Consider the following 24,620-nt stretch of genomic DNA (forward strand, 5'->3'; position numbering starts at 1 on the left):
TGTCTTGCAGAGTTCTGTTTGGACCAATCTGTATGCACACTCTCTTCCCTTAGGAATATCTCCAGTAACAACTTTTAATTATATGGTGGACTTTAACAGAGTGAAAACAGCCCAAGGCACATCATCCTGGCCCATGGTCCAGCCAATTCAAATACAAGTTGGCAGACCTGAAGCAGCTTAAGCAGATTAATACAGACACTCCAACTGTGAGCAATGATCAAACTAGAGTTCAGCCACCCAAAGCTGCACTGTGTACCTGTGCAGAGAATGATGTTTCTTAATTTAGGGTGGCACAATGGCACAGTGTTTAGCACTGCTGCCTCACAGCATCAGGGACCTGGGTTCAATTCCAACCTGTGTGGAGTTTGCACCTTCTCCCCATGTCTGTGTGGATTTCCTCTGGGTGCTCCAGTTTCCTCCCACACTCCAAAGATGTAGGGGGTTAGGTAGATCAGCCATGCTAAATTACCCCTTATTGTCAGGGGGGCTAGCAGAGAAAATACATGTGGTTACGGGGATAGTGCCGTAGTGTTGCTGGTGCATGCTTGATGGGCCAAATGGCCTCGTTACTGCACTGTGGAATTCTGTGATTGTCTACTTTACGTTTTGGGACACTAGCTTACAGGGTTATCTTGAACATAATCCTGTCCCCAACAACAAACCTTCCTCTCCAATTTGAATTAGTGAGCCAGATAGGATGAATAATTATTAAGAGTGTACTGCTATACAAGTATCCAAGAGGGTGAACTGGGTATAAGCCCCCACCGCAAGCACGTATTCTTGGAGCCAGTTTGATATTGGCTTCAAAAAAATGGAGAGAGGGTGATTCTTCCAGCCGGCTGCACTGCCTGAGCAGCAATGCAGGCTGGGAGACACCAGCAGGGGATGTTTCACGGGCTTCCCACTGGACACCATGGCCTCTGTGAGTCTTCGTGACAAAGATTTTGGAGTAATCAGCTCCATGCTGGAAATCGGTGATGACAATATGGAAATCGGGATTTCCATGTCATTAGCAGGCCTGGGACTGAAATCTCCGGGCCTGCTCATGTCTCCCCCCAACCCAGAAGTGCTTCACTCCAGCAGGGTTTAGCCCTGCTCCCCACTAACGGGGAACAGGCGGCCCACCCTGCTGGAGCTAACAGAGGCCATTGAGGCCTCCCACAGGAAGTTGGTGGTGGGGGGAGTTGTGCCCTTTGGGCAGTGCCATAGGGACACAATTCTCTGAAGGGGTTTTATATATACCATATAATAATATATACCATATATGTCTATATATATATATACCATATCCTATTATAAAATCCTTCTCTTGCTTGGCGAACTCCAGGACCATCTGCTTGATTCTTTGCAATGACATCACAATATTCATTGAGCCTTGAATAGATGAGTGCGCTCCCATAACCAATCTCCAGATCACAATTTTCAGCTGCTTTCCTCTCAAGTCTTAGAGTTTCCTCATAGAATCATTGAATCCCTACAGTGCAGAAAGAGACCATTCGGCCCATCGAGCCTGCGCCCATGACAATCCCATCCAGGTCCTATTGCCATAACCCCACATATTTACTCTGCTAATTTCCCTGACTCTAAGGGGCAATTCAGCATGGCCAATCACGCTAACCTGCACGTCTTTGAACTGTGTGAGGAAACTGGAGCACCTGGAAGAAACCCACGCAGACACAGGGAGGACGTGCAAACTCTGCACAATCACCCAAGGCTGGAATTGAACCTGGGTTCCTGGTGCTGTGAGGCAGCAGTGCTAACCACTGTGCCATCGAGTTGCCCCAAATCTCAGAGTTTCCTCAATTATTTAAAATTTCTTGCAGGTAATACAAAAGGCCAAACACTGAGATGGCAAATTTTGAATGGAGTACCATATTTACTCATCGATCTAGACCCTTATTGATGGGTTTTAGCTAAGAGACACACCTGGCCTGGGGAGAACTCCCCTTCTGCTGGAAGCTGGAGCCCTCTCTCCTGGTTGCCAAATTGCCTTTTTGTCTCAAAAGCGGCTTGGATCCACAGGATCCAGGAAGTTTTAATGTCTTGCAATTCTATGACCTGAAGGAGGACAGTCTAGAACAAGGAGATGTTGTAAACAGTTGTTCCAAAGTGAGAATGAATGAAATATGCACTAGATGATAGAAATGTTTACTTCCTAAAGTCAACATCACTCTCTGAATTTCATATTTGGCTGTTTGGGTGAGGCCACATCTGGAATACAATGGGCGGTTTTGGTCTTCACATTTTAAGAAACAATATACATGCATTGGAGGTGGTACAGTGAAGAGTCACTTGATTAGGCCCTGGGAGGATGGAGCTGTCCTGTGATGAAAAGTCAGATAAACTTGGTGTTTAGAAAAATAAAAGGAGATCTCATTGAAAGCTACAAAATTCCACAGGGTAAATAGAAGCAAAGTACTGCGGATGGTCTAAGTTTGAAATAGAAACAGAAAATGATGGATAAGTTCAGCAGGTCTGGCAGCATGTGTGGAGGGAGAAACCAAGTTAATGGGTAGGATTCTGCAGCCACGTTTGCCCCAAAACCAGAGGATCCCGCCCAAAGTCAATGGACCTTTGCATGGTCCGCTGCAATCCACACCCCCCCCATACCCACTACAATTTCTGTGGCGAGTGGGACGGGAGAACTCCCCCCAATGTTTTGAATCTGTTATGTCCCTTCTACAGAACTGAAGGAGGACAAAGATGTAATGAACTTTATAGTTGGAGAGATTGGTGGGGCAGAATGGAAGGCAGGGATAGATTGGAGCTAAAGGGAGATTAACAAATATGTCATGGACATAAGACAAAGGGGGTGTAAATGGTGGCATTATGGGCTGAAGAAGTGCTCATAGTGGCATAAAGATAGACAGCAAAATGTGTTAATAACTTCACCTGACGAAGGAGCAGTGCTCCTAAAGCTTGGTGACTTCAAATAAACCTGTTGGGTTATAACCTGGTGTCGTGTGACCTCATCATATTCATAACAGAACAAAAGTCAGCGCTCAATAGAAGCAAAACTGAAAAACAAAGGAGAGATAGCTGGCTGGGGAATGGGTGAGGATGTGCTGGGACAAACCGAGGAAACCAAAAGCAAAAAGGGGGTCACGATGGAGGAGAAAGTCTGAAGTTGTTGAACCCAACATTGAGTCCAGAGGGCAATAGTGTGCCTAATCAGAGGATGAGGTGTTGTTCTTCCAACTTGCATTGGGCATCATTGGAGCGTTGCAGCAGGCCGAGGAAAGACAAGTGGGCATAAGAGCAAGATGCTGAGTTAAAATGGTAAGTGACTGGAAGGTTGGGGACAGGTTGGAAGAACAATGCAGAGGAGACCACATTAAGTTTAAGTTTATTTAGTAGTGTCACAATAGGTTTACATTAACAGAGCAATGAAGTTACTGTGAAAATCCCTTAGTCACCTACTCTGGTGCCCGTTCTGGTGGGAGAATTTAGCATGGCCAATGCACCTAACCAGCACTGTGGGAGGAAACTGGAGCACCCAGAGGAAATACACGCACACAAGGAGAGAACATGCAGACTCTGCATGGGCAGTGACCCAAGCTGGGAATCAAACCCATGTCCGTGACACTGTGAGGCAGCCGTGCTAACCACTGTAACACTGTGCTGCCTAGCGACAAATACAGTAAAATTCTGAGGGGGTTTGATATGGTAGATATAGATTGTTTCTGTAGGTTGGGGTGTTTAAAACAGAGGCACAGCCTCTGGATCAGAGGCCAGTCATTTAGGATTTAGATGAAGAGAAAATACTTCACACAAAAAATTTTGGAATTTTTGGAATGCTCTATTCCAAAGGGTTACAGATGCTCAGAAACTCCAGAGTGTTTTATGGATTGTATGTTTTACATCTTGAATTTGGCTAAGATAAGGATGATATGTTTCACCTTAGGTATGATTCAAATGACCCACTGGGGAGCTTTTATCAAACAAAGTTTATTTAAGAATATGATTAACATGTATAGTAAGAATATTAACAATAACTGTTATCAATTACAAACAAAACAACCACAATAATGTATAACCCTTAACAAATACATCTGAAATGTTCCAATCAAACCAATTCCATAAACAAAATCCTTCCACAGGTTTAACTCAGCAAAGACTAATACTCATGTGATATTGGAATTGAGTTCTTTGGATGAATGCTGTAGTTCTCTTGAAACACTCAGAACAGTTTGAAGTCAGAACAGCTTCCCAGGACATCAGGGAGAGACTCTGGTCAAGTCACAACAGCAGATTTTCTACTGCAGGAAAGGAAGAAGTGTTTGCTTTCAGCTAATTAACAGAACCTCCAAAACCCAAGAAGAGAGAGAGAGAGATACTGTTTTCAGTCTGACGTCCATTCCCTTTTAAACTAAACACTGCTGCCAGCCAAAAACAGAAAATCAAAACCTTGCATTCCCCAGAAAGGAAATAAAACTGACCAGAACCTATGATGTTCCTCCTAAGAATGCAGGGCCATTAAACAACCCAGAGTAAAAAGAAACAAGCCTCATTTAAACCACCGAAGCAACAATAAAACAGGCAGCTGGACAAAAATGAGGGCTGAGAGCCTCAGAGAACATGATTTAAAGAAATCCTTAATGGTACATTAACGTCATAATGCTCCATTGTTAAATACATTTAAGGCTAGGATAGACAAGAATTTTGGTCTCGCAGGGGATTTAGGGATATGAGAAATAGGTGGGGATATAGGGAAAATGGAGTTGTAGCTCAAAATCTTCCATGATTTTATTGAATGGCAGAACAAGCTTGATGGGCCATGGCAGTTTGCTCCTGCGCCTATTTCTGTTGTTTTGGTGTTTTTTTTGGGATGTGATACAGATACGTAGGGCTGGATGTTCCAGTTACGCCTGCCCCAAGATCGGAAATTCCCACCCGAGGGCAATGGACTTTTAAATAGTCCATCAAATTTTCCGTACTACCTGCAATGATTCCTGTGATGGGCTGTTCCAGAAAATTTACCCCGTGAAATTAAGGAAGTAATAACCTTACAAAAAAATCTCTGCGCAAGTAAAAGCTATTTGAGGACATGCCAGATGTATAATATATACTTGAAGCAATAGCATCAATGCAGATAAGAAATGAAATGTTAGCATTCGATAGCTAAGCTGGAAGGGTTATGGTCCATTAGCTCAAAGTTGGAGAAAATGATGTATAACATTGATTGTTTTCACAACCAGAAAAGCAGATATGAAAAGATCAACTATAATAGAAAGAAAACTAACAGTTGCATCATTGATGGTTTTTAAAAACATAAAACAAAAAGCTCTCTGATGTTCATGTTATACTGATCATTTCAATCATTCAGGCCATTGTCTGTGTGGAGGTTTGCATGTCCTCCTCGTGTCCGTGTGGGTTTCCTCCAAGCGCTCTGGTTTCCTCCCACAGTCCAAAGATGGGCAGGTTAAGTTGATTGGCTATGCCAAATTGCCAGTGTCAGGGGGACTAGCAGGGTAAATATGTGGGGCTATGGGATAAAGATTGTGGTTGGTACAGACTCAATGGGCCAAATGGCCTCCTTCCGTACTGCAGGATTCTATGACTGACCACAGTAGAAGGTCCATGCAAACAAATTTACAATGAACAGGGAATAAAGTGCAAACTACAGAATGCATGGGTGGAATCTTACCACCATTCATGCCGGCGAGGTTTTCACATCCCGCAGCAGTGGACAGAGATTTGGCCGCCAAATTCTCTGATGCCCCTCGCTGTAGCGGGAGCATAGTGCGAATAGCAGGCTTAATCACCCCCAATGAATTTATTTGAACTCATTTAAATCATTGTTTCTCATGTTCATAAAATATTTCAGCGTGTCAAAAGATCTTGACCTGACATTTCTCGATACATGAAAATCAGCTGTAAAGTTTTAACAGTCCTCACCAAGTAAACAATCCCACTGATGATTTCCCAAACACATTTTCACATGGTAGAAAGGCTCAGGGTAAATGGTAAAAAATAGAAGGAACGTTTGTCATTGTTTTCCATCAATCCTGTTCATCGTGTTTACTCAATGTATATATATTTTTTGGTTGAACAAAACACTAATTCAGTGGATGGAAATATAGCTATCTGATCCAAATGAATTGAATTTTGAGTTTAGCTAAATTGGGAAAATACTGTACAATCTTACCAATCTATGGATGATTCACCATTAACCTTTGAAGCATTTTCTCATCAAACTATAAATGTCAAATATTTTGCCATTCACTCTGCAAACCTTATCCTAAAACATGTGAACATTTGAACATATTTTTAAACAGTTAAATTGACAGACCTGCTCATGTAATCCTTTATAATTCTGTCATTCTTTTCTATATTAAATAAGTGAAAATTAATACATAGGATTCATTTGGCTTCCTGTAATAAAATGATATGGCTGGCATATCCCAAAAAATATACATGTTGAAAACACTGGAGCACTGGTTCTGTCAGGTCACTCAGCTGCTGACCTCATTACAGCCTTGCTTCAAACATGGGCAAAAGAGCTAAACTCCAGAGGTGAGGTCAGAGTGACTGCCCTTGACATTAAGGCAACACTTTACTAAATGAGGCACCTAGGAGCCCGAGCAAAACCGGAGTCGGTGGGAATCAGGGAGAAAACTCCGCTGGTTGGAGTCACATCTACTACAAGGCAGATTGTTGGGGTTGTTGGGGTCTATCCTATCAGTTTCAGAACATCACAGCAAGAGTTTCTTCAGCTGATTCAACCAGCAACTGATTCATCAATGACCCTTCTTTTATCATAAGGTCAGAAGTGGGCATGTTTGCTGGTGATTGCACAATCCTCAGATACTGAAGCTGTCCATGTGCAAATGCAGCAAGACCGCAACAAGATCTAGGCTTTCACTTGCAAGTGGCAAGTAATATTTGTGCCACACAACTGACAGAAAACGGCTATCTCCAACGAGAATCTAACATAAGAACATAAGAAGTAGGAGCAGGACTAGGCCAACTAGCCTTTCGAGCCTGCCCCGCCATTCAATAAGATCATGGCTGATCTGTCGTGGCTCAGTTCCACATTCCCGCCCTCTCCCCATAACCCTTAATCCCCTCTCTTATCAAAAACCCATCAACCCGCGTCTTAAAAATATTTAGCGAGGTAGCCTCCACCACTTCAACGGGCAGAGAATTCCAGAGATTCACCACCCTTTGAGTGAAGAAGTTCCTCCTCAACTCCGTTCTAAACCGCCCCCCCTTTATCTTGAGGCTGTGCCCCCTAGTCCTATTATCCTTTCTGAGCGGGAAGAGTCTCTCCACCTCTATCCTATCCATCCCATTCATCATCTTATACGTCTCAATGAGATCTCCCCTCATTCTTCTAAACTCTAACGAGTGCAAGCCTAATTTATTCAGCCTCTCCTCATAGCTCAACCCCCTCAACTCCGGCATCAGCCTAGTAAACCTCCTCTGCACTCCCTCCAAGGCCAAAATATCCTTGCGTAAGTACGGCGCCCAAAACTGCACACAGTACTCCAGCTGCGGCCTCACCAATGCCCTATACAGCCGCAGCAAGACCTCCCTACTTTTATATTCAATCCCCCTCGCGATGAAGGCCAGCATCCCATTCGCCCTGTTGACATTCAATGGCAATACCATCGTTGAATCCTCCACCATCAACATCCTGGAGGTTACCATTGACCAGAAACTGAACTGGACTAGCCATATAAATACTGGCTACCAGTTCAGGTCAGAGGCTAGGAATCCTGTGGTGAGTAACTCATCTCCTGACTCCCAATGCCTGTTTACTATTGACAAGGCACAAGTCAGGAATATGATTGCCTGAATGAATGCACCTCTAACATCACTCAAGGAGAACACTCATCCAGGAGAAAGCAGTCTGCTAGATTGGCACCCCATCCACAAACATTCACTCCCTCCCCTGGCTCAGAGGTAAGGACACTAGTCACTGTGACACAAGACCCGCTTCACTGGCAATTAAGGATGGGCAATAAATGCTGGCCTATCCAGCGATGGCCGCATCCTACGAATGAACAAAAACAAAACAAGGTGTTAAATATATAATAAACTGTTTGAACTACAAGTACCGATTTATATCTCAAAGTTCACCTCTAACCAACTTAACCACTTGAACAGAGTCCGGGAAAAGAATTTAGAAAACAATTAGGTCACAATCTTCAGAACTACACTAGAAGACAGTACAGATGAGATATATCTTTAAAACTGATAACAATATTCAACTTACTTCATTTGCATGAACAGTAAATTTTGCACAATTGGAGTATCATGGCTTAGTTTTTTCAAAAATAAATTATTTTATTAGCTGGACATCTCTATATAGAGAGATTTCTAATAGTAAGATACTGGGACCAAACAGTCAAGCATTTAAGTTTCTATTATTGTTTTCCAATCTTTAACTTTTTCTGTGACTTTTGATACAATTATTCCCCATAAAAAAGTCACTTTGGGTTGCAGCATAGCATGGTTATCAATAGATCACCAATGTCCGACTGCTGTTCATAATGTGCACATAATGTTTCTTCCTCTCTGCATGCACAGTATGCTAAGCTGCCTTACACAGCTTCACAATCTTTTCACAATCATAAACTATTCCACTCCCACAGTTTCAGCAGCCCCAACTTGCACAGTAAAGTAACAACAAATTTATAGACGCCATGTTACGAATTCTCACCCCAATGGAAGACACCAGAATCAACCCCATTGGGTTAGGCACACAGACTGGGAGATGGCAAGGCTAAAGGCCAGCACAGTGGCGCATATGACTGTTCTCCTTCCTTTACACACACACATTACACAGCATGGTGTCATTGAGCTTAATTGGGCTCCACTCAACTGCTGGTGCTTAAAAATGCCATCATTTCCTAACTGTAAGTCACTCTGCCAGATTTTCTGGGTCCTCTGCTGATTTGGGTCTGCAGCTGCTCAGCTGGAGAAAGGGAATTCTCAATCCTGAAGGTGCTCTCTTCCTCCCTCGTTCCTTCCTAAGCTCCTGTACATAGCTTAGCACCTTTACATAGTTCTAATCAAGAATTACGGCGACCACCACAGGATGAGTTACTCAGCATAAATGAGCCCAGGCAAGTGCAACTGAAAGCAGTCGCCTACTCGAAAGAATGGTACAATGTTCAGTCATCCAGCTGTGGAGCATGCAATGGGCATAAACCGTGGCCGCAGAGAAAATCTCATTTTACAAATCAAGCTCTGAGAAAGCTAGCACGGAGCTTTGCAGTAACACATTTTGTTATGAGGGAGAATGACTTCCAAGCATGAAAATGAGGCGACATGCAGAAGAGCATATAACAGACATGGTGCAGTCTGTGTCAATTGTCAGAGGCACCCCATGAAAGTGGGAAAGGAGTTAAAAGCCTTAAATTATAGCACAAATGTACTGTGTGAATAGCATAGCAACATGGGATATCTATGCACACAATGGAAATCTGAAGTTGTTAGAAGTTTGCAAGTGTTGCTGTAAGGCCATGAAGAAATATGAACACAATTATTGGGAATGACATAGAACAGATGTTGGAATTCTAGACAATGAAGAAGTTTGAGTGAGCTACTGTTGATCTCTTTGATTAGACAACCTCAAAGTTAAAGTTAAAGTTTACTTATTAGTCACAGGTAGGCTTACATTAACACTGTAATGAAGTTACCGTGAAAATCCCCTAGACGCTACCCTCTGGTGTCTGTTTGGGTACACTGAGGGAGAATTTAGCACGGCCAATTCAGCTAACCTGCACATCTTAGGACTGTGGGAGGAAACTGGAGCATCTGGAGGAAACTCAAAGCTGGAACTGAACCTGGTTCCCTGATGCTGTGAGACAGCAGTGTTAAACACTGTGTCACTGTGCCATTTCTTGTGGCACAGTGGTACAGCGGTTAGAACTGCTGTCTCATAGCGCTGGGGCCCTTTCAATTCCCGGCTTGGATCACACTGACTATGTGGAGTTTGCACGTTCTCTCCGGGTCTGCATGGGTTTCCTCCGGGTTCTCCGGTTTCCTCCCACAGTCCAAAAGACGTGCAGGTTTGCTGGATTGGCCATGTTAAATTGACCCCTAGTATCCGAATATGTGTAGGTTAGATGGATTAGCCATGGTAAATGTGTGAGGTTGCAGGGATAGGGCAGGGGAGGGGAGCTGGGTAAGATAGTCTGTCGGAGAGTCAGTGCAGACCCGATGGGCTGAATGGCCTCTTCTGCACTGTAGGGATTCTATGAAGGCACAGAGTCTGTCCATGTTGGAAGACAGCATATCACTCATGGTAAAAAGTTAATAAGCTATTGAAATATCAATAAAGATCAGACCAGTTGCTCCCAATATCACACCACTTTCTCCCAGTGAAGTATCATGCTGAAACATGTGACAGAGCACCAGGGAGAAGTTTTGAGTTTAAGTTTTAAATTTATTTATTAGTGTCACAAATAGGCTTACATTAACACTTCAATTAAGTTACTGTGAAAATCCCCTAGTCACCAATCTCCGGTGTCTCGTTACGCTGAAAGAGAAGTTAGCATGGCCAATGCACCTAACTAGTACATCTTTCAGACATGTGCTTATTTACTCATAATGCATCATTTACTTCCGTCACTCAACTATATCGGACTCATATTATTCACCAGAAAGTACAGACACCATCCTAAATTGAGGCAAAAGTCAACTCAATCTTTAGAACCTTACAGCGGCACAGTGGTTAGCACTACTGACCCACAGCACCAGGGACCTGAGTTCAATTCCTGCCTAGTGTCACTGACTGTGTGGGGTCTGCATGTTCTTCCCATGTCTGCGTGGGTGTCCTTCGGGTGCTTAGGCTTCCTCCCACAGTCCAAAAGATGTGCTAGTTAGGTGCACTGGCTATGCTAAATTCTCCCCCAGTGTACCTGAACAGGTGCCAGAGTGTGGCAACCAGGAGATTTTCACAGTAACCTCATTGCAATGTTAATCAAAGCCAACCTGTGACACTAATAAATAAACTTAAACTTCAGAATTAGCTATGAAGAAACAGAGTACTTGTAGGGGATGGTGCTGATTGTTACTGAGCTTGTCCAGTTCAGGACAGAGGTTTCGGATGCTTAATGTCTCTCCTGAGTTGTATGAATAGACCTTTGAAATAAAGGCTGTTATTGGAGCATGAGGGCATATGGAGGAGTCGCTTTGTTACTTGTACATTAAATTAGTCTGGACAGCATGGAATTAATCATGCAGATAGGCACTGCCAACTCCCACGAGTGACTTCACAGGGCAATGATTATTTGCATTATGTCTGCCATGAGGCATCTGCAGTAGCGACACGAGACACTCAGCCACTGGCATAGTAGAAACCTTTCCCACAAATGCTTCAATTGCTGATCAGCAGCTTTGGGGATTTGAATCTATGAGCAGAAATTTCTGTCCCTGCTTCTGAACACCGTTGTCAGGCTCAAGTGAAGGTCAGAAGGCCACAAGAAGAAATGAGTCATTGATTCTACGATTCTATGATTCTTTTGGGGGCAGTCAGTTAAGAGCCAGAGGGTGGACTCAGTATCCAATTAAGGATGGTGGGTAGGCTATCGAAGCTAAAGGGTCAGAAGCCTTTCAGCTTCAGAAGCACTGCTGGCTACATTGGAAGGTGAGGGTGAAGATGCTTCAAAATGAAGGGACCCTCTCACCAACTTTAAACTTTAAATTAAAAAGGAAACCGGATTTTGCACTGACCATCACTATTAATGGAGCAACCTTCTACAGGATAGCCTGTGGCTACTGCTGCACATGCACACTAGGGAGGGACTCTTGCTCTTCCTGGAACACTGATCTCCTCTGCTACCTCATGGGAAAGTTGCTTCCAGGCGCCTAATCAGACCCCTTTTGCTTGTGGATCCTGGAGACTGAGTGGAAAATCCCAGTCTGCTACTTGAATTGGTCCTTAATGAGCCGGATAGGCTACCCAGTGCAGTTGCACCCTCCCTCCCACCCCCAGCCTGCCCTCCGCGCGCCCCCCCCCGCCCCCATACAGCCTCAGCAGAAATGGTCTAGGGACAAGATGGAGCCAAGAGACAGGCACAATGGACATTGTGAAGTGTCTGCTGCTTGCCACCAGTTGTTTATGAATTATAACTGGCAGTGGGACTATTTATAGCACCATCATCCTCTGCTCTTACTCCTAATGCGGGTTCAAAAATTTGCCCGATGGCACTGTTGAGGGCAGCTTCAACTTGCTTGGGAAATGGTTGAAGGATGAAGACTGAAAAGATATAGAAAGGGTATTATTAAATTAGAAAGAATGCAGGAAAGATTTACTAGGATGCTAGTGGGACTTGATGGTTTGAGTTATAAGGAGAGGCTGGTTATATTGGGACTTTTTTCCCTGAAGTGTAGGAGGGATAGGGGTGACCTTATAGAGGTCTACAAAATAATGAGGGGCATAAATCAGCTAAATAGTCAACATCTTTTCCCAAAGGTAGGGGAGTCTAAAACTAGAAGGTATAGGTTTAATGTGAAAGGGGAGAGATATAAAAGGGTCCAGAGGGACAATTTTGTCACACAGAGGGTGTCTGGAACAAGCTGCCAGAGTTAGTAGTAAAGGTGGGTACAATTTTGTCTTTTAAAAAGCATTTGGACAGTTACGTGAGTGAGATGCGTTTAGAGAGACATGGGCCAAACATGAGCAATTGGGACTAGTCTAGAGGTAGAGAAAAGGCAGCATGGACAAGTTGGGCCGAAGAGCTTGTTTCCATGCTGTAAACCTCTATCACTCTATCTCATAAAGAGGGATTCTGAGATCTTATTAATGCCTGCTTGTCTATGTTCAGTGAAGAAAGCTTTTCTGTTTGTAGCACATGTGAAGTTATACAGTTGCAAATTGATCTTCGTGTTGGCAGCATTTCTGTGTTAACAGGTAACCCTGAAAAGGCAATAGGGGCATCTGTAAACAGCAAACTATCAACTTTAGTACAGGAGATCCCCAGTACTGAAATAGGTGCATCAGGGATAGTCACAGGTGAGCAAAAAAGTAGCAAATTGGATTAAAATCTGGTTAGAAGGGAGGGAATAGAGAGGAGCAGTTACAGCCTGTTTCTTAGAGTGGTTGTAATTTTTTAGTGGTGTCTCACAGGGTTCAGCTCCGGGATGGCACTGTCTAATTAATAATTTTGAAGCCAAGCCAGAGGGAATGGTATCTAAATTTAAGGCACAGTAATTCTAAGGGCCAATGCGAGCTAAAAGAAAATATAGATAAATTGATGAAAATGGGCAAAATTGGCAGTCTAAATTTAATGTCAGTAAACGCATGTGTTCACAAAAAAAAACAGAATAATAATAAAATGAATATTGGAAAACTAGGTGATATGAACGTGCAGAGAGATTTGATGGTTCATCTTCACTATATGCTAAGGATATACTCCTGCTCCTATTTCTTATGTTCTTATGTTATGTTCTTATGAATTACTTTCAGTGGACAAGGCTGTAAAATAGTTAATAGAATACTGAGTTTTATGGCAAGAGCCATGGAAATGGAAATGTCAAGATATAATGATCTTTATGAAACCTTAAGACGACGTCAGTACTGGGCTGCATACTATAAGAAGGATGCTGACAGTATAAATAGAGCAGAACACAGATTAACTAGGATGCTGTTTGTCTGAACATAAGAATGCGAAAGTACATTACTGACCCCTTGAACCTCCTCCATTAGATCATAACCGAACTTTTACGCCACCATTTTTCTGGTCCTTTTCTCATATTCCTGAATCCCAACTTCTACCAATATATATCACGTACCTGTCAATCATAGAATGCCTACTGTGCAGAACAAGGCCATTCAGCCTATTGAGTCCGCACTGACTCTCTGACAGAGCATTTTATCTATGCCCACCCTTCCACCCTATCACCATAATCCCATGCATTTTCCCTACTAATTGCTTGCTGTACCTCTTCGCTAGCTTTCAGTGATTTGTATAGAAGGACTTCAATCTCCCTTTGAATACCAAAATTTTAATCTTCAAATCTCTCAATTTTTAAAAATACTTTTCTTTTCTCTTCTTCCTACCGAAATGTCTTTAATCAATCTGTCACCTTCTTTCTCAATCACTTAATCAATCCATATCCTAATGCACCTTTTTTGTGTCTTCTTCACAGCTTAATTTCCCATCTAGCTTTGCAACATCAGCAAACTTTAAAATATTACACTTATTTCCTTCATCAAAGTCATTGATATAAATTGGAAATACCTAAGGCCCAGGCATTAATCCTTGCAGAACTTCACTGGTTTAATCTGATCATTTTGAAAATGGTCTATTTATTCCTACTCTGGTTTTTGTCCATTAATCAATCAATACATATTGATATATTACCCTCAGTCCCATGAGCCCTAATGTTGTCGAACATCCTCTCATGTGGCACCTTAATGAATGCTTCGTGGGAATCCACATATACTGCATCTACTGACTCCCCCTTAGTTACCCTGTTAATTGTACTCTCAAAACATCAAACAAATTGGTCAAACATTTTCCTTTCATGTTGATTCTGCCTAATCATAGTACGATTTTCCAAGTGCCTTTTTACCGCTTCAGTAATAATGGATTCTAGCATTTTTCCGACTGCTGACTGTAGTTCCTGTTTCCACTCTCTTCTATTTATTGAACAGTAGGTCTAATATGAGAAAATCCACATCATAGAATCATAGATTTGCAACAGAAATGCAATGCAGTTTAGTCTCACACTTTCCCGTATCACTGTAATGTATTCTCCTTCAAGTAGTTATCCTTTCCCCTTTTGAAGGTTACAATACCCAATACCCCTGAGATACAATCCAATCCATTCCAAATCTCAATCATGCATCATGAAACATGTTTTTCATCTTACCTCTGGTCCTTTTGCCAATTCCCTTAAATCCCTTCCCTGAAAGTCTTCAACCATTGGAAACATTTCTCTTTAGCTGCTCTCTCATTATTTACTCTTCATAATTTTAAACACCACTATCAAATTTCCCTTTGTCCTTTTAAGAAGAGCAGTCCAATTCCTCCAGTCTATCGATGTAGCTAATCCCTTGTGTCTGGACCCATTCTAGTAAATCTCTTTTCTACCCTGACTCAAGCATTCACATCCTTCCTAAGGTACAAAATTGGGTTGGAATCAAAACTCCAGCTGGGGCAGAATATGAATCCAATTGGAAAACCTTGAGTGGAAACAGCGCAGATGAAGGGATGATTTGATCAAACTGTTTTAAATTATGAAGGGATAAAATAAACATATGGGAGATATTTTTGTGCAGTGGATGATGTCCGTGCCACTGAGTTCAAGTCCCATGTCAGGGCCAGGAAATGTGCATTCATAATGCAGTCACATTGCTTGAGTAGCAACTTGTAAATCCTTCCAACATATGCCAATGATAGGTGGTAAGAGTGAGAGAGATTCCTCCTCATCCATGTATTAGAAAGAAATTGGAGTCTCTATCACTATGCATAGATCCAGGCTACAACATTCATGCATGTATGTGAAAGTGCATGTTGCAACAGCAAATTGGACTCTGGGAGAGTGGGGCAGTCGATTCGCCAATTCTATTGGCTGGTTGGTTCAGTTGGCTGCATGGCCAGTGTGGATCAGATTGATCCAACAGCAATGGAGTTTAATCCTTGTTCCAGCTGGCTTGGATTTGGGATCTGCCTTCTTTCCCCATTTGTGGTGGAGATCGTGACACTGTGGGTCAGACCTGTCTTTGAGAAGAGAACCCAAGAAGGGTAAGTGTACCCAAATTGTTTTCAGTAACTTTGGGATTGAAAGTGGGAGGACCTAAATACAGGATTAAATTTGAGATGAGGAGGAATAAGGGTTTCTGAGACTACAACATGCACAACTAGAGCTAATGATTGAAGCAAAGATCATTTGGTGAAATTCACTAAATTCACTGAATGTAGTCGAGGCCAAAACATTGTCTGATTTCAAGAAGAAATTAGATATAACTCCTGAGGCTGCTGGGATCAAGGGATATGGGAGGAAAGGAGGGGGATCAGGATATTGAATTCAATGTTCAGCTGTGATCAAGTTGAATGGGGGAGCAGGCTCGAAAGACTGAATGGCCTACTCCTGCTTCTAGTTTCTATGTTTCTATCATTTAAGGACAGTTTTTATAAATGGCTGAAGAAAAAAAAAATGGAAAATGGGATTTGGACTGTTCCTCATGTGAAGGATAAAAATCAACATAGACTTGTCAGGTTGTATAGTCTTGAATCCATATCTGCATAATTCATTGTAAGTACTCCGGAAAGACACATTACTCTCATACAGCACACCAAAGTACAACTTAGTAATCTTAACTCAGTCTGAGGTTTTACATTGCATTAATGTAAAAAGATTAATTGTCCTAATCACTCAGAGCATCACACCTGAGGCCAATAATACCTTTCATTGACAGTGATAATCCATTGCAGATGGTTACTACCTCTTCAGATCATTGTGCACATTTCTGAGTCCCAGCCTCTGTAAAGAATATGAGTTCACAGGTACATTGCACCTCTATGGCTCACTAAATGACTCAACTGTGGAATCCACAACTGCCTCAGCTATTATCTGCTTCTTCATTTATGGAGTCTTTTAGGGGCCAGTTTTAACCTAAATTGTCTAGCAGAAAATGGATAAGATGGGGTAGGCTGTCTTACATCCATCTGATTTTATGGTCTATTATTATGAATCAGGGGAGGTGTAAAACAAGCAGCTGACTCAGTTGTATCAGCTCCTGAAACTTGAGCACTGAAGTCAAGGTTGACAATGAGCACAATACTGAGAGAGTGCTACATTGTTGGAGATGCTCTATTTTGGATGAGATGCCCTGTCTGCTCTCGGAGGTGAAAGTATAAGAAGCCAAAGTACTATTTTGAAGAAGAACAGGGGCGTTACCCAAAGTATCCTGGCCAATACCTATCCTTCAAATCAACATCTCAAATGACCACATTGCTGTTGTGGGAGCCTGCTGTGCACAAATTGACTGCTTTGTTTCTTACATTACAACAGTGACTGCACTTCAGAAGTACTTCCCTGGCTGTAAAGCTCTTTGGGACACCTTGAGGTTCTGAAAAGCACTATACAAATGCAAATCTCTCTTTAGGTTAAAATTGCCCCAATGGTCCTGGGCTGGCATCTCATCCACTGCAATGTATCCATCAATAGCAGCCATCCTTATGCTTGCTGGTAAAAAAAATCTTGTGGGCTATTTATTTCTGCCACAAACTTGGTGATATTTCAAAATGTTCCTATTTGCTAAGCATATTAAGATCAGGTCTAACTGATTAAAATGTCTTATTTTTATTTAATTATGCCACTAAGAATGACCTTCAGCAAGTCTACAGCAAGCAAAGCTAATAAGGAAATTGCTGATATTTGTTAATTGAAAGCAAGAATCCTCAACATGGCAGCAAACACAGACCAGTGTCCTCCTCGCACTTTCTATCTATAGTCATGTTTATATTTTTCCTAAGATTAAAAAAGTTAAGAATGCAATCTCTTAAATGGCTTGCCTAGATGATGAACTCACACAAGGAAACAATACCAGGGAGGTGAGGAATCATAATGAAAAATACTTGTATTCTATATCATATACCCACAGGTTCATTTATAATGCATGTGCACAAGTGGGGCAAAAAAAACCCAAATTCGGTACACTGGTGGAATTGCAGAATGCCCTCCTGTGTTAACCTTCATCAATTGAAATTCAAACAATGCTGGATTTGTGAAAGGTAAAAATAGTTGATCAGATTTCTGGCCATGTTCAAATCATGCTTAAGGCAAATTATCTTCCAGAGGGACCCTATTATTCCCTGTAATTACCAATGTAGAGTTAGAATTACCTTCTCAAAAAAGCACACAGAAAATGCTAGAAAAACTCAACAGGTCTGGCAGCATCTGAGGAGAGAGGAAACAGACCAGTTAACTGTGTTTCTCTCTCGGCAGACCTGCTGGATTGATCCAACATTTTCTGATTTTATTTTTAACATCCGCAGCATTTTGCATTAAATTAAAAGAAAGTACAGTAGGTAAAAATCTGGTAATCTTTTTACATCGCCTTGCCAAAAGTAGTCCAGATGTTAAGATACTTTGAGCAGCATTAAGATCATTTAACAAATTCCAATGCAGGTTTAACCCAGCAGTACGTCTTTCAACCAATTACTAGGAGCAGGTGTTGTGCATGCAGTGAAGTTTAGCCACTTCATAAATCATGCGGCATCAAGTGCTGGAGGAATTTGGGCTGCAGCATTTACCGTCTCACTTTGGAATAGTTAAGAAATCTGGTGGTGTTGTATTGGGGAACCTGGCAAGGAAGAGGCCAGTAATAGTGGAGGCAAAAGTGCTGGGAGCCAATAATAAAGGACCTGGGAGCCAATAAAGGATGCAAAAATACCTGGGAGCCAATAGTAAAGTAGGTTGTCACGGCAGCACAATGGTTAGCACTGCTGCCTCACATTGCCAGGGACCTGAGTTCAACTCTGGCTTTGGGTAACTACCCATGTGGAGTTTGCACATTCTCCCCGTGTCCCTCCAGGTGCTCTATTTTCCTCCAACAGTGCAGAAATGTGTGGGTTAGATTGATTAATCATGATAAATTGCCCCTTAGTGTCAGGAGACAGGGTAAATACATGTGGTTACAAGGCTAAGGCCTGGGTGGGATTATTGTGGATGCAGGCTCAATGGGCTGAACGGCCTTCTGCATTGCAGGGATTCTGTGACTCTACCTGGGAGCCAATTATAAAGGACAAGATGAGAGGTCTCAGGACACCAGAATATAGTCCAACAGGTTTATTTGAAATCACAAACATTGGGAGCACTGCTCCTTCTTCAGGTGAAGTGGGGAGAGGAGCACAGGCACAGAATATATGGACTGAGTGATGCTCAATTACCTGTGAGTATGGGGCTATTGTCACTCTGCCTATATGTTCTGTGCTTGGGCACCTTTCTCCACTTCACCTGCGGAAGGGGCAGTGCTCCCAAGGCTTGTGATTTTAAATAAATCTGTTGGAGTATAACCTGGTGTCCTGTGATCTCTTATTTTATCCACCCCATCCCAACACTAGCATCTCCAACTCAATAATGAAGGAGGTTCAAGTAACTATGAGCCAACAATAGACATTTAAAATACTATTTAGCCATACTTACCATGCAGGCTTCCTAAAACATACATTCATAAATGCAAACTACATGAAATGAAAACTGCTTCAGTTTTTTTAAAATCGGAGGCTCATGTCTTTTGAGTGACTGAACAATAATCTACTTAATGTCGGTTATTAATGTAAAGGAGGCGCAAATGCCTCTGGACGCAAAATCCATTCTGATGTTTCCATGCGTTCCCTTTACCAAATGGAGAGAGGCCGAGAGTTATGTCGTGGCATCTGAGTAAATGCTTCTAATATCACTGGTTGCTCGCTACATTAAGTAGATTATTGTTCAGTCACTCAAAAGACGCGAGCCTCCGACTTCTAAAAAGCTGAAGCAATTTTTACTTAATTGATTCGTGATGAATGTACGTCTTAGAAAGTCCGCACGGTAAGTATGAGTAAGTAGCATTTTAAATTTATACCATCAAATTTCTGGAATGGTTAAAATAATTTGGGATCGTGCGATTCGCTGAATTACAATGATACACGAACCAGCTTCTACAGAGTGGATGCCTTCTCACTGAATGTATCAGCTTGGCGTGATGCCAGCACTCTGCATCTGAATCTGAATGTTCAAGCCTCTGGCCAGGACTGGAGCATGTTTTGGTGCAGCACGCACGGAGGGAGTGCCGCACTGTCAGATGTGGTGTGTTTTGAGATAAATTTTGTCAAACCGAGGATGGAAGCGGAAGATCCGACAACGTTCTCCCAGGGAAAAGGAGTTATTTCAGCGTGCAGCCCAGCACTCATCTCTGAATCAATGCCAGCTAAGCGGGTCAACTAATCGCTTCTCTCCTCTAGGAGCTTGGGGAGTACAAATTCACCCCTTCTGATGACTGTTGTACAACAAATCTATTTTACAAGTCATTCATTGGTTCTGCATCTTTTTGGGACATTGTGAATGTTAAAAATGATGCTACAGAAATGCAAACTCTCACTTTCACACGTATCATAGAAACATACAAACATAGAAGATAGGAGCAAGTGGAGGCCATTTGGCCCTTCGAGCTTTTTCCTCTATTCACTATGATCATGGATGATCATGGTCTCCAATGATCCCACTTGAACATTCAATTCTCCTGAAGAAAGGCACTGATATTCAAATGTGGGAGGTGGCTGAGCTTCTGATGTACCCGAGCTTCTGATGTATCCCTTCACACTTACCTGGTTTGTAACTGCTACTATCTCTCAATTTGAGAAGATGCAGTAGGTTTTCCCCTCACTGTGGGACAGAACTTCACTTTTCTGTTGGATTTTTTTGGTCTTGCTTTCTGTTCTAGGTTGGCACAACTCCATCCTGGCAGTGCCCTTCCCAATCCATCTCTATTTCATTTTCCCTTTGGTTTGTAGATTCCCATTATCTCCAGTCAATGCAGTGCATGCTGTGATTCGTCCATCATCAAGTCTGCCTCCTGTTTGTGTACATTCTTCCCACTCTGTTCCCCTTTCTTTGAGGAAGGGTCTTTACCTTAATCTAGCCCAATAAAGAAGAGCTCGAACTTCTGGAGTGTTATTTTCCTACCACATACCCACCAGTAGGGTGGCACAGTGGTACAGTGGTTAGCACTGCTGCCTCTCATGGCCAGGGACCTGGGTTTGGTTCCCAGCATGGGTCACTGTCTGTATGGAGCCTACACGTACTCCCAGTGTCTGCATGGGTTTCTTCCAGATGCTCCAGTTTCTTCCCACAATTCAAAAGTCTGATGTCTAGGTGCATTGGCCATGCTAAATTCTCCCTCAGTATCCAAACACGCAGCAGACTGACAACTAGGAGATTTTTACAGAAATTTCATTGTAGTGTTAATGTAAGTCTACTTGTGACACCAATAGAAAGCTAGATTTTCACAGAGATTTCATTGCAGTGTTAATGTAAGACTACCTGGGACGCTAATAAATAAAAATAACTGGGGGATTGTCACAGTAACTTCATTGCAGTGTTAATGTAGGCCTACTTGCTACACTAATAAATAAAAAACTGGGAGATTCTCGCAGAAACTTCACTGCAGTGTTAATGTGAGCCTACTTATGACACCTAAGTTTGTTATCTTGATCTGAAGTTTAATTTTGACCAATCACAGAATTTCCTCCTCAACAAATCTCACCCTTTATTTCCAGTGGTATGTGCCCTCATCTACCTGACAGAGCGGTCTGATGTTATCCTATCAACCGATTCAATATAACAGATTACCCCCAGCTCATGAACAGACTATAATAACATCCTTTAAAAACACATCGCAAATATACACACAAGTTTCTGGAAAACACAACGTTTAAAAAAACGAATAGGTACACAGTGACGCACGTTAGAGTTGCCCTCTGTTGAGGTAGAGGCAAGGGGGACATGTTAAATACAATCAAGTAGATGTCAAATTTGCTGCTCAGAGCTGATGAACAATAGTGTAAATTCAGGTTCCCTTCCCTCGGTCATTAGGAAAGTACACAGTCCTTCTCCGAGACTAATTCCAGCACCTTCGCTATCCTCTTGACATTAAAATCCCTGTCAATTGCTTGACGGGATTCTCAAAAAACTTCATGTGCAGGGGGTTGGGCAATCAACCCTGAATGTGAGGAGATTATATGGGGACAATTCAAACTATCTGAGATTGTTATACCTCCAGCAAGTTCACACTCCGCCCTTCACACCCTCCTAGATACACTTCACTCCACCTCGGTTGCTGAGCTAGGGATCGCATTTTACACTGCATAGTAAGAAGTCTCACAACACCAGGTTAAAGTCTAACAGGTTTATTTTCGAAAGCTAGCGGCTTTTGCTACCAAATAAACCTGTTGCGCTTTAACTTGGTGTTGTGAGATTACTTACTGTGTTTACCTCGGTCCAACGCCGGCATCTCCACATCATGACAACCATTTTACATTGCAGGCAGCCACCGTTACTTCCATTAGAAAGACAGCCAATGTTACCTACCGGATAATCATTGAATCCCTCCAGTGCAGAAGAAGGCCATTCGGCCCATCTAGTCTGCACCGACCACCCAGGCCCTATCTCCGTAACCCCACTTACCTAAGTCGCCCCTTGCAAATCCCCTTGATACTAAGGGGCGATTTGGCGAGGCCAAGCAACCTAACCTGCACATCTTTGGAGTGCATGGATTTAAAGTGGTAGTATGGTGCATTATGTTCCACCTGTAGTTCGCTCAACACTAGGGTATAATGCAGCCCTTGAAATTGTGTTTAGTTTCATTAATTTGATAGATTTTTGATGTGAAATCTGTTGCTTCCACAAACCCCGTTATCTTTATATATGAACCTTTCCACCACCCACTTGACTGTATGTAATGGAATCTCAGGTTGAGATGTGATCTGGTTCTGATGCAGCAGAAGACCAAGGTTTAAGAGAGAGAGAGAGGGAGGGGAAATAAAGAAATTCAGCAAACATTTTCCCAATAACTGAAGGTAACAAGGAAGCCATAGCTGAGACCAATGATTTCTGCTGGAGCTGACTGCAAACAGACACCCTGTGATACCATCTCGCCCAGTTGCAATGTGCTTAGATCTGAGGCAGCGGTTATTGTGATCATCCTGACACCCCGATGAGAGGGTGCCAGGATGCATGAAGTTGCATTCTGCCTCCTACCGTCCATATCCAGTCTTTGGATGATCACCTCCAGTTCCACCTCATTTGGCATGTAGCCTAGTGATCGCATCGCCATCCCCAGCTCCTGCTTCGAGATGTACCCGTTCCCATCGCGGTCAAAGACTTTAAACGCCTCGCGGATCTCTGTTGGGAGAAGCGAGGTTTACAGACAGTCACTTTTGAGATTGATGGCCCCGCGGGGCACTTTGCTTCATTCACAATGTTGGGGTTCTCGGCAAGTTACGTGGAAAACACAGATAGCAGCCACCTAGCGCGGCTCCTTTTCCTTGCCAACGGTGTCGGGTTGACTTTTTAACAAACCAGATTCAGGATCAGATCCGTGTGCAACTAATTCAGGGGACGGATCGTGACAAAATTCTTTAAGAAGTAAGAGACCTAGCCAGATAATCCTGTGCATAGTTAGCAGCAGACTATTAATGGGGCTACTGGAGTGTGAGACCTCACCATTTCAACCTCTTTAAACCCATGACAAATATTCCATGACTGTCTAAAGTTACCCAGCGTGCGCAAGAGATGAATCAGAGATCCAGCAACACGTTCGCACGTTGGCACAACAAGGGCTGTGTTAATGCACCCAGGGAATTGCTCTCAATCTCTATTAGATTATCTGAGGGGGTGATTGACGTCTGAGGCGAGGGGACTTCTAGCCTTCCAGTGCAAGCTGCCCAGCTCAGCCCCCTCAAGGTAAGGCAGCACACCGTCCCCAACAATAAAAAGCAATGGCACCGGGATATGGACAAGGGGGGAAAATTGGTGCCCCCTCCCACCACTGGCGAGTGGAAACTATAGCAGCAGAAGCCAGCTCCAACCCAAACCCATACACTCGGCCCCCTTTTTCCTATCAGTTCTTGCCTTTGCTTTCCATTCGCCCCATCTGTGTTTTGTGGCAATATTGATGGAGGGGGGCGAAGGTGGTATTTACCTTCTCTGTAACGCACTCACTCCATCCCTCAACTGTCTCACACAAGCAACACATTTCCACAGTCAGAATCCTCTCCCCCAGGTACAGGGAAAAGAGCTGGGGCTCGCTCTCCCAGCAACAGTTTTCAAGAATTAACAAACGCTGTTAGACCAGGGGTTGCTGGTGTAGCAAAAAACAGACCCCTAAACAAACAAACATGTCCTGGTAGCTAACACAGCGTGTGAAGAGAGACGTGGATAGCACTCACCTTCCAGTTCATCCTCAGGTATGTCCACAGGATCCTGGTTGCTGAGGATATCAGGGATGGTGTAAATCCCCCTGTACATTAAAGTCGCAGTCACCGGGTGCATTGGCATATTGAAATCTCCAGCACGGATAGATTCTTCGGGCAGCTCTTCATGCGGCGACTTTGAAGGAACCTCGCCTTGCTGTCACTTCCAGTGCATCAACACACGGGAGCCGAGCGAGAGACATGATGGTGTGGCATGAGGGAGCCCGCTGCAATCATTTCCCTGCGATTCCAGGAGCTCCGAGCTCCGTGCACCCCCTGTCTGCCTCGTCCCCCGCTCCCCCACACTCTCTGACACGTGGCTTCATTCAGACAAACGCTCTGTGACATTGGAAAGGGAACCGGGGAGAGCGGCTTGCCGAATTCGTCAGCTCGCAACCGGTCCACACTTAACTTGATCTGTAGTTAGCTTCTCGAATTCTGGTTTCGTTAACAGCGGCTCCCACCCTCCCCCCCCACTCTTCACAGCAGCACCCCAGGCTTTCCAAAACACCAAACATCCATTTTCAAGCCCAATTTACTGGTGATCAAATTCAGATCAATCGTATCACCAGTTCACTGGACGTATTTAAATAACCAATGGCTGAGAAATGTACTCCCTCCCTTCTCTCAATGTGTGTTTTAAGGTACAAATCTAATTCTATTTCAGGAAAGGTAGGTAGGGGAGCCCAGTCCCCAGTG

At 43.1% G+C, this 24,620-nt stretch overlaps 1 protein-coding gene across 1 annotated transcript in view; it reads right to left on the reverse strand.

The window, feature by feature from the left end:
* Positions 1-24,241, reverse strand: part of LOC145356091 (calcium-binding protein 7) — a 63,932-nt gene extending 39,691 nt beyond the window's left edge. Inside the window, exons 1-2 of the mRNA XM_080208695.1 lie at positions 23,898-24,241; positions 22,708-22,851 (exon numbers count right to left, since the gene is read on the reverse strand). Of these exons, the coding sequence (XP_080064821.1) occupies positions 22,708-22,851; positions 23,898-24,006 (253 nt within the window). The 5' untranslated portion in view covers positions 24,007-24,241. The remainder of the gene's footprint in view (positions 1-22,707; positions 22,852-23,897) is intronic.
* Between the last annotated feature and the right edge of the window lie 379 nt (positions 24,242-24,620).

Source organism: Carcharhinus amblyrhynchos, chromosome 20, assembly GCF_965287045.1.
Source record: "Carcharhinus amblyrhynchos chromosome 20, sCarAmb.v2.hapA, whole genome shotgun sequence".
NCBI classification, from domain to species: domain Eukaryota; kingdom Metazoa; phylum Chordata; class Chondrichthyes; order Carcharhiniformes; family Carcharhinidae; genus Carcharhinus; species Carcharhinus amblyrhynchos.